Source organism: Haliotis rubra, unplaced genomic scaffold (assembly GCF_003918875.1).
Source record: "Haliotis rubra isolate DU_JTF1 unplaced genomic scaffold, ASM391887v1 Scf114, whole genome shotgun sequence".
Classification (NCBI taxonomy): domain Eukaryota; kingdom Metazoa; phylum Mollusca; class Gastropoda; order Lepetellida; family Haliotidae; genus Haliotis; species Haliotis rubra.
The window spans coordinates 214,132-224,421 of NW_025765048.1; the positions used below are offsets into that span (position 1 = coordinate 214,132).

Here is a 10,290-nt window from a genome sequence, read left to right on the forward strand (position 1 = left end):
AGTTTTTTCTCGAGTGTAAAAACCGGGTATCTTTCCTCTTTACTTTGCCACTGGAAAGCAATGTGAACATTAACAATAGGGCGTATGACATTACATTGATAGTAACATCATACGTAAAATGTTTTATTGTCAGTATCACCAGTTACGCCTCAAAAGTTAGCTAAATGTTACAATTATTCTCACCATCGTCCGGTTTCATGCTCCGCAAATCGTAATGCCACAGTTCAAGGTCGCGGTCGTCAGCTGGCTGTTTCTTGTTTCAACACACAACAAGCATGGCGAGAAATCTTCTAAGTTTTGGGGTCTGTAGTCGAATTTTCCTATTAAACAGCTTACAGTTTTCTTGTCCAAATTTACCCATTGAAAATGCATTTTTTCCATTCACAGGTGCGATCATTCTTGCAACAGGCGAACTCGACACTTACAAAATGTCAGGTTCACAGACTAAAAGTGAATTGTGCAAGGTCATTCAGTTCAGGTAATGGACGTATGGTTTGTTTCAGTAGGTTTTGTATAAGACATGCCATCCGCATTACATTGTCACATCTATCTTTCATCATGATTTGATGTAAATTCCGCCAGTTTGGGAGAAATGTTTGCAAAAATGTTTTGCCAATGACTTGGTCTAGTTGTTGACCTTACTGCACATATTGTTCCGTATGCTATAAACATGATAAAGTTCACATTTATTTTTTTTCATTAAAATGTGAAGATTTACAAATTTTGGTGGGTTTGGCTTATGGTAGATGGTTTGCAATTGTAGATTAGATCATTTTATTTTGTCTAAAACATATTCACTCATAATTCAAACATATTCACTCATAATTAGTGTGTTTATCAGAGACCATGCATTGGTGCATGGTCTCTGTATTTATTTTTAAAAAAATTCATTAACTATTAGTTATTGTATTCAACACTATTATCCCTGCCTTGATTTAGGGTTGTCATCTCGTGTATATAGTAGTTGGTCGTCTCAGGAAAAATATTTAATTCTATGCATGTTTTCCAAAAGTGTATAACATTTGATGTATACTTCCCACAAGTCTGATTTTGAAGAGTATGCTCCCTGTTACATTCTTTTTCAGTGATGTAGGTTCAGTTTCCAGATTCACGATGTATTAACATAAATGTTTCCTTGTTCAGCACCAAAGCTGTTGAGTCCAAGAGTGCAACACCCTGCTCCTGATTTCCAAGGAACAGCTGTTGTTGATGGACAGTTCAAGGAGATAAAACTCAATGATTTCAAGGGGAAGTACCTTGTCCTGTTCTTCTACCCTCTTGACTTGTAAGACTTTTAAATGGATTCCCTTTTAAAACATGTTAGCAGCATGAATAATTCCAGTTTTAAATACAGTAGGATCATAATAACACTAAAGTGTCATTAAAGGAGACAGCTCACTCCCTGAAAATAATCACCTCAGTGTGAATGCTTGCAACATGAGCAAGTAAATGAGAGTTTTGCACTTATTTTGAATTATGACATTTCTTGAACGTGGTATCTACAGATCAAGGTAACTGTTGTCATTTTGGGGGCAGGTTAGTAAACCATGGTATAAGAATTTTGTGAAACATTTCAACTCAATAAAATATCATAGAAGATCTGTCGTTGGGACAAAACGGTCAACATCGTTCACTATGTGAATAGTGCTGACTGGGCAGCCGGTTATGTTGCCCAACTGCAGGTCAAAATGGCTGTCAGAAAAGAGCCAGTAGCAGCAAAACAGGGTTTTTTGTAGCTAAATAATGCTAAGCATTTTAAATGGTAACAGGTTTGAAAGTTTTGACAATATTATGACAGTTCTTCAGCAGTGTAAACTTGCTCTCTGTAACTCAGCATCTTGTGATTTGTTGTTTTCCAGCACCTTTGTATGTCCGACAGAAATCATTGCATTCAGTGATGCCATGGATCGTTTTAAGCCAGTTGAACACGGAGGTGGTAGGGGGTATCAACAGATTCACATTTCAGTCACCTGGCCTGGATCAACACCCCCAGGAAGGTGGGATATTCTGTGTTTATCAACCAAAGTATTGGTGGATATTATAGACAAATAGCCTTTTGTAATTCATATCATACTCATCTTCTTATTATTCAGCACCAATGTTGTTGAGGGTGACTAAGAAAAACTGTAACTAAATGGGTTAATGTGAATATTTATTACAATATGAACACATGGACATTATTTTAGAAAAGGATTTAATTATTATAAACAGTGCATGTACATTTTTGCACCCATGTAAACATTTTGGTTGTTATTTTTCAAGACAATTTTACATTGAAAACTTTATATATATGATGAGAAGCTAAAAAGTAGTGTTTACATTGAATGCTTGATAGAGTGTATTCTGTTTTGTTTGCTACATGTGTGATTAGGCACAGTATTTGTGATGCAATGATCTACTTTTCTCTGTAGCAAGGGGGTCTTGGAGGGCTGAAGTACCCACTCCTGGCTGACTTCAACAAGTCTGTTTCCAGAGACTACGGTGTGCTTGTTGAGGACATGGGGCTTGCACTTAGGTTGGTATTGAGTTGTCTCCCTTGATGTGCTTCTCATCGCTCAGTTTCAACATGATCTAGTGAGATTTCATGAATGTAAGTTTCTTTTGATTGTAACTGTGTCAGTGCAATAAATTCAGATAAGTAATTATATACCATATTAGTACCATCATGTCTTTTTCACCATGTTCACAGGATATTTGATGAACTTTGTCTCATCATTAGATCACATCATAGTTTCCACCAAAATGATGGAAAGCTAAACAGTTATTTTAACTGAGTTGGTAAGACATATATTACAGTAGAATTCATACTGATGTAGGTCAGTCTAATTGATCAATATCAGGGAGGTTGAAGGTCACATATGTACCAAAGTTTGTTCTGGACTGATTCCTGAACTTCAATAAATGTGAGTGGAATATACCAAATTCAAATTTGTCTTTAAGAGATACATGTATTTAAAAACAAAGATCAAGTTTGAAAATTAGAGGTCTCTACTAAGACTGAGGATAAATGTGTTATACCATATGAGTCGTAACTCTGAGAATACTTTGTAGATCAAGGCACTGTTTTTTAGGCAGTAATTTCCACAAATATACAAATTGATTGGTTTAGTTTGGGGACATGTAACTCATAAACAGACTTTTAGAAAGTTGAATTAGTCAATGTCATGTAGGGGCGGTAGGGTAGCCGAGTGGTTAAAGCATTCAGCTCGTCACATCGATGACCGGGGTTCGTTTCCCCACATGGGTACAATGTGTGAAGCCCATTTCTGGTGTCCCCCGCCGTGATATTGATGGAATATTGCTAAAAGTGGCATAAAAACCGTAGGTAGAGGTTGCAAATATTGACATCCACAGGTTGCAGGCAGTGATAAGATCAGTCTTATAAACAGTCACAATGTGTTGAAAAGATACAAGTAGTGGGGCACACATGCGATTCTGATTAAATATGTTTGCCTGTCCTCATTGTGTATCTTTTTCGTGGATCACAGGGGGCTGTTTATCATTGACCCAAGTGGTGTCGTCCGACAGATGACCATCAATGATCTGCCAGTTGGACGTTCTGTGGAGGAGACAGTGAGACTGATCCAGGCTTTCCAGTTTGTGGAGAAACATGGAGAAGGTCAGTACACGTCCATCAGGAGTGAGTTGGGCACCAGCTCCACATGTTCATTCCCTATACTTATCTATCTCTCCTTGGGGATTTAGGGGCAGAGAAGGTTCCCAATATCCTTTGCATGTCTCTCTATGGGGAATTCAAGGGTAGAGATGGTTCCCAATACTGTATGCTTATCTCTTACTGGGAATTCTTGGACAAACAAGTTGTCTTTCCAGAGGAAAGTTCAGCCAGCTACGACAATGAATGTCTGTGTTGGGAAGATTTGGTTGAAAACTGTTCTTTTTACTGTGATATTGTATCAAATTTGTTCAAATGATTAAAATTCTTTCTGTTCTACATTTATACATATCCATGTTGACATGAACATTATCAGTTAGCTCTGGAGTTTTCTAAATTAGGAAACGCTTGTTATTGGTGAGTCTTGTCTTTTGTCACAGTGTGTCCAGCAAACTGGCAGCCTGATTCTCCAACCATCAAGCCCTCCCCAGCAGATTCCAAGGAGTACTTTGAGAAAGTTAATTAAATGAAGCAATTGATCTCACTGCCAGAGAGTATTATCTACTCAAGTTGTATCCCATTCGAATCTAAATCCGAATTTATTTCAGTTATAGAAATATGGCTTTTCTACAGTTCAGAGGGTATACACGACTTGTGAAAGAACTGTGTTGTTTGTTGTGGTATTTATCTACTGTTTATTGTAAGACCATGTTTGTGTTTATGTTTATGATCCAGTTTATTTGGTATTTTTGCCACTTATCGCTGGCCACATTTCTAGCTGTTTACCTGAGTATTTACACTACATATAGTGCAGTAATGACAGAGCAAGTGTAGCGTATTCACAGAACTGGTCATTTTGGTAGTGTTCAGTGGGCATGGAGAAATGTTTTTATGTAATCTTGCCTATTTTATGCTCAGGAGCAAACTAATGTAGTTCATAAGTTGCTGTTTATAATCAAAATGTTTTTACAATACTCAAAACAAGTTAATGAATGTCCTCATTTGGTAGGTTGTGTTTTAATATTCAATAGCCATTAAACCGTTACGTAGTCATGTGAAATAGTGGATGGTAACTTGTTTTGAGTAATGTGTGTAAAACTTATATACAGATGATGTCTAGAATGAGGACTATTGTTATGGATATACAACTTCTTTATTCTGTATAGGCGATATTTCGACCTAGATTCTAATGTCGTGGTCAAGCAAGTGGTGAAAGAAGTTGTATATCCATTAAAATATATCCTCATTCTTCATCTACCCAACTTCTAGAATGCCAATCAAAGAAGATGATGTCTAGTTATATGTCGTGAAATGTCATAGTTTCTATTTACAGTCAAAATGCTTTTACATAGTTTACTGTGTCGATGGTACTCGGGAGTAGAATCATGCCAATATGTCTAGTCAGACAGTAAACATCAGGGTGCTGTTGTACAAAACAACCTTAGCGCTAAGGCTACCTTAAGTCTATGTTAAGGTATGGGAGTTTCAGTCACCTTAGCGATAAGATCGTTTTGTACAACGGCACCCAGATCTACTTTATCAAATCCAACCATGTTGATATGCACTTGAGCCGTGTTCGAGGCTTGGAGTTGTATGTATTAGAGTGAACTAGTCAGATGTTGCATGTCGACCATGAATATCCATATATTGTACTTGCATTTACTCTTCAGGGTTTTTACGCCAATATTTCCATGCCAGATATTCTTATTTGGAATAACTATTCAGGATCTTAAGTGCATTTCCATATCAGATATTCTTATTTGCATTTACTTTTCAGGGTTTTGATTTACATTGTATTTATGGATCCATGTATGTTTACAACAACTGGTATCAATGATTGATGTGCTATGTAACTGGGGGGTTCAGTTAGCCCAGTTAGGCACCGAAGCACAGAGTTGTGTCCCTATCCCATGCAAATTCTGATATCATGGGTTCAAATAGCATTTATTTATTTATTATCAGAATATTACCTCAACATATCAGAAAAGCCTTGTTATGTCTTTGTGCTCTGGAACGTCACATTCCAGGACTGACTGACTGACTGAATTTGGTTTTACGCTTTAAGCAATATTCCAGCAACATCACGGCGGGGAACACCAGAAATGGGCTTCACAAATTTTACCCATGTGGGGATTTGAACCCGGGTCTTCGGCGTGACGAGCCAACGCTTTAACCACTAGGCTACCCCACCGCCCCCACATTCCAGGAAGTGCTGCTACCGTGACACCCTCTGTTATGACAATTTGAGTACATGCAGACTTGATAAGGTTTCTGTTATTGCCTTCCCAGGTATTCAGAAGATGTTATATACGATATACCAACATATAACGCTTGCCGTATTATTGTCAGATCTCATTGTCAAACTGTGTTCCCTGTACATTCAGTGCTAACTATACGGCATGAAAGGTATCAATCATGTATCCAATTGTTTTATGTCAAAAATGTTTTGTGAAACTTTAAACCTGAAACATAATATTAGCAGCCTGATGATGGCTGCTAGCATACGATTAAGTTGTGCTGAAGACAAGTCCATTGACAGTAATCTTCATTGACTTGTAGATAGTACAGTAAGTGGACAAAGACAGATAGTAAGTAGACAAAATGGATATAGTGTATCTGTTTTCCAAAGCGACCATCTTGTCAGCTTCTCTTTGATGTGATTTATTCAAGTTAATACTGTCAGTGATAGTAGATTCCCTTTCCTTGAATGTGAAGATATGTGTGCATTGAAGGAGATATACTGTGGTGATTGACAGACTATAATAGGCAAATTTTGTGTTTCAGAGTCGGTGTGTTTGTTAAAGTACTGTATGTATGGATTTAAGAATAAATGTGTTAAAGATAATCTCTTTTGTTTTCATCTTCAACACTAGGCGATCTTGTGAGTTATCTCCCCTGAATGAAGGTGAAATGAGCTCATGTCTTGTCCTCCACATCTTCTGTTCATCATCTGGGAAGATGTTCTTCACAAAACCACTTACCCAACTCATGCTTGATCCCACTGCTCAATGATGGCACCTGGGGTTATGGTTTGAAGCCAATTTTCAACATGACTACTGCCAAACCTTGGATTAAACCCTACCGACCGGAATTGTATGGTACTTTCAAACCTTCTATTAAACCGAACAACTGGCATGGTATGGTACTGCCAAACCTGAGATTAACACCCAATAACCGGCATGGCATGGTAATGCCAAACTTTAGATTAAACCCAACAATCGTCATGGTCTGACACTGCCAAACCACAGATTAAAACCCACAGCCAACAGCATGCAAAGGCATATTTGACCACAGGGCTACATCAGCCTGGTCAATATGAAAAGAAAATAAGATAAAGAAAACAGTTGATAAATTTCTTTATTGATCTCTGCTCATTTTACAAAAATATTTTTTTACATTTTTGGGGCAACTGGAAACATTGAAACTACTCACAAATTAGTGAGAATGACTACAAGTTAAAATTAATGTATTTATTTTTTAATAAATAAGGAATATTTTACACACAACAACTGTTCTCCTTTACAAAAATAACAGTTTCTCCTACAAATATGAACAAGTTACACCATTTGTTACGAATATCGAAATCTAATAAAAATAACAGATGTAGATGCTGGTGTTTGTTATAAGTAGTTGAATGCACATCCTTCAAGATGATTCCAGTTCAGTCAGAATAGAAATCAAGTTGTGCAGAAAGGTGCATATAGATACACATGCATTGAAACTAAAACACTGAAAACAACACAGTCATCTTATTGCCATTGTTCTGGCGTGTAATGATTTTTGTTTCAGTCCCATACCACATATAATACCGGTCACGACTCTACTGCATCTGTCCATTCCTTCAACCAGCCATCACACAGGCTTCATGTATGCAGCTCACTGGTCTGGCCATGTGGGGGGGCAGACTGGGGGGGATTTTATGGCACTTCATGTAATTTAGTTATGCAAATATGCAAATCTGGTCTCGGTTATTTCCCATGACAAAAAAAAAAAAAAAAAAATATTTGCAAAACAGACTTATGCAGTTTCAAAATTGTAAGTGGGTAGCTTTTCTTCTAATATACTGAAAATTAGCTGTTTTCATGAAAAAATTATAAATGTATGACCGAAGTACATGTACCTCACACTGAGTGCTACAATGAAATGTGCAACCTGTTACAAGCCACCACCAGATCATATGGACATGTCACAACGAGACGTTCATGGTTATACCTGAGTGCTTTTTTCAGTTTTCTGTTTCTGTTTTGAATTAAGTATTAAATAATAAGAGCGCCACACATACCCACCTGGAAACAAAACATGATGGACACTGTAAAAGACACGATTTCCATTGTGCCAGTGAAGTTATTATCAACAAAGTGACATGTGATATTACTTGAGACATTATGATAGGACAATGAATGCTTCAACAGTGTAATACTTCAGATCATCAAAGACCACATTCTACCATGAATGCACATAATCAACAATCAGTCTTGTTCTTCCAGGGTTTGCCTGCATCAGTGAAACACATGATAATTCTGCCTTTTTACAAATATACAATTTTGTTGACATGATGGATTGTGTTTTCACAAAATGTGAAAAAAGCATTTCCCACAAACACAAAACTTGTTGATTTCATACACATGTATCTATATAAACTTTGTTTAATGTCGGAGAATAAATGTTAAATACATACATTTATTTCTATATTCTGTTGCTGATCATATCAATGTAAAACTGAGAACATAAAAAGAACTTTTATCCACAAATGAATTTCTTGTTTTGTAACATTGTCTTATCAATTAAAACAAGATACCTTCATATTGTTTGTCCATTTAAAATCTATACCAACATTAAACAATCTACAAAATAATAAAATCTGTAACAATAATTTCATATATTGCACAAAACTGACAAATCATTTAATGCCAAATCCCCCAAGATCTCACACAAAACCATTTTTGATTTTCTAAACTTAAAATACATATATCTGTTCCTCACCAAAGCCTTTAATGAAGTACTTCTTTGTCACATTTTCACAACTACCTGAAACGTGTATTACTTAAAGTACTACAAAGATAATGGGACAAGGCAGTTTAGCTTATCCCACATTTAGCTGTATCTGAGCACTATATTTTATGGAGCAGCTGAAATTTAACTTAAAAATTGTAGTTTTCCACAACTGAAGCACAGCCTTATATTATAATGTCAGAAACAAATGAGCCAATACTTTCCACTGATCAATCTTAAGGACAAAACTAAAGGTTTTCTTCATCAAAGTCTCTCTTTGAAAGATATTACAATAAGCTGATTATTTTCCTCATTATTTACCAGCATACCTCTCTTGGTAATGCCTCATTAAATCAGCAAAAAACATGTTATTACTCCAGATAACGCTCTATCACTTCTTCACTCATTTTTTTTCAATCTCATCTGTCTGGAGATAAATGAGAGGACATTGTACAGGTATATTGTCATCTCACAGAAACACTTCTCCATCATCAGTCTCTATTGGGAATCAGAGACCATTCAAGTAAATCAGTGACAGGACAACACAGATACAAACAAACAGCATCACTCTCAAACAAATACAAACAAACCACAGCATGAATTATAGATTTTTTATAACAACTCATTAACTACGAACAATAGAGAGATTCATGATACAGGACAAAAACAGTCCTGGTGTCTTCATAATGGCAACTTTATTATGATTTCATGCTCAAATGAAATAATGAAATGCATTCATAGTCTCACAAAGTATAAAACACTGGTGGATTGCTATATTCTGATTTATTCTCTGCATTTAGTTGGGCAAGCACTATTGTGTTCTCCTAAATCCTTGAATACACCGCCATTTACAGTCTACAAGTTGACACTTCCGACACATCATTTCTTGTTAGTTGGGACAATAAGGAAACACAACTTTGATTTAATCCATTTAATCCATTTAACCAAAGAATGATAATTTCAAAATTACTATGTTTATTTAAAAGTATGCTTTATAAACTTCCAACTGGTAGTGGTTCTGTCCCAGCAAATATTTCCCAATACGTCCATCCACACATGTAAAACTACAAGTCTCATTATCAAAAGGTCTTCATTCCTTATGCTCTGACTTAACATTTTAATTTAGCTCAAGTCAACCAGCAACTTTGCCTAAAAAACATATAAGGTATTCATAACTCTGCAGCCATTCAAATGTGTTTGTTCTATTATTCTGGAAGCAATCAATTTACAATAGAAGCCATCCTGCAGCACAAATGTTATTAACATAATAGCCATTAAAGACTACACACCAGTTCATCTGCTGTGAATCAGACTTTTGATCAACATGTGCAGTGAGCTGCTGATTTAGTCCTGATGAATTCAATTGTCACTTTGCTTATTTCATTAGACAAACTAGAGAAAAATATTTAACAATTACAAATCAAAATCAAACATCATTGATATGATTCAATTACTAAAATAACCTTACAACATATCACAAAGATGTTTCAAGAAAAAACTATTTCAATAATCAATTATTTTAATTTAATTATTCATTTTGCAAGTGGGTTTTTCTGATCAACAAGAAAATCAAATGGGCTGGCCTTGAACCTGCACTATGGGTTACAATTCCCCCACTAAAATGCAAGAATTATTCAGGAACTAAATGTTTTAATATATTTATCAGTCATAGTTGCACAAATAGC

The 10,290-nt window shown here is 36.0% G+C and overlaps 1 protein-coding gene across 1 annotated transcript; it reads left to right on the forward strand.

Moving 5' to 3' along the window:
* The first annotated feature begins 220 nt into the window (after positions 1-220).
* LOC124252769 (peroxiredoxin-like) lies at positions 221-5,633 on the forward strand. The gene is given in 8 exon segments (XM_046686428.1): positions 221-302; positions 388-478; positions 1,144-1,285; positions 1,860-1,936; positions 1,939-1,997; positions 2,412-2,515; positions 3,489-3,619; positions 4,054-5,633. Coding segments are annotated over 8 exon segments (717 nt in total). The 5' UTR covers positions 221-275; the 3' UTR covers positions 4,140-5,633.
* Positions 5,634-10,290: the final 4,657 nt, after the last annotated feature.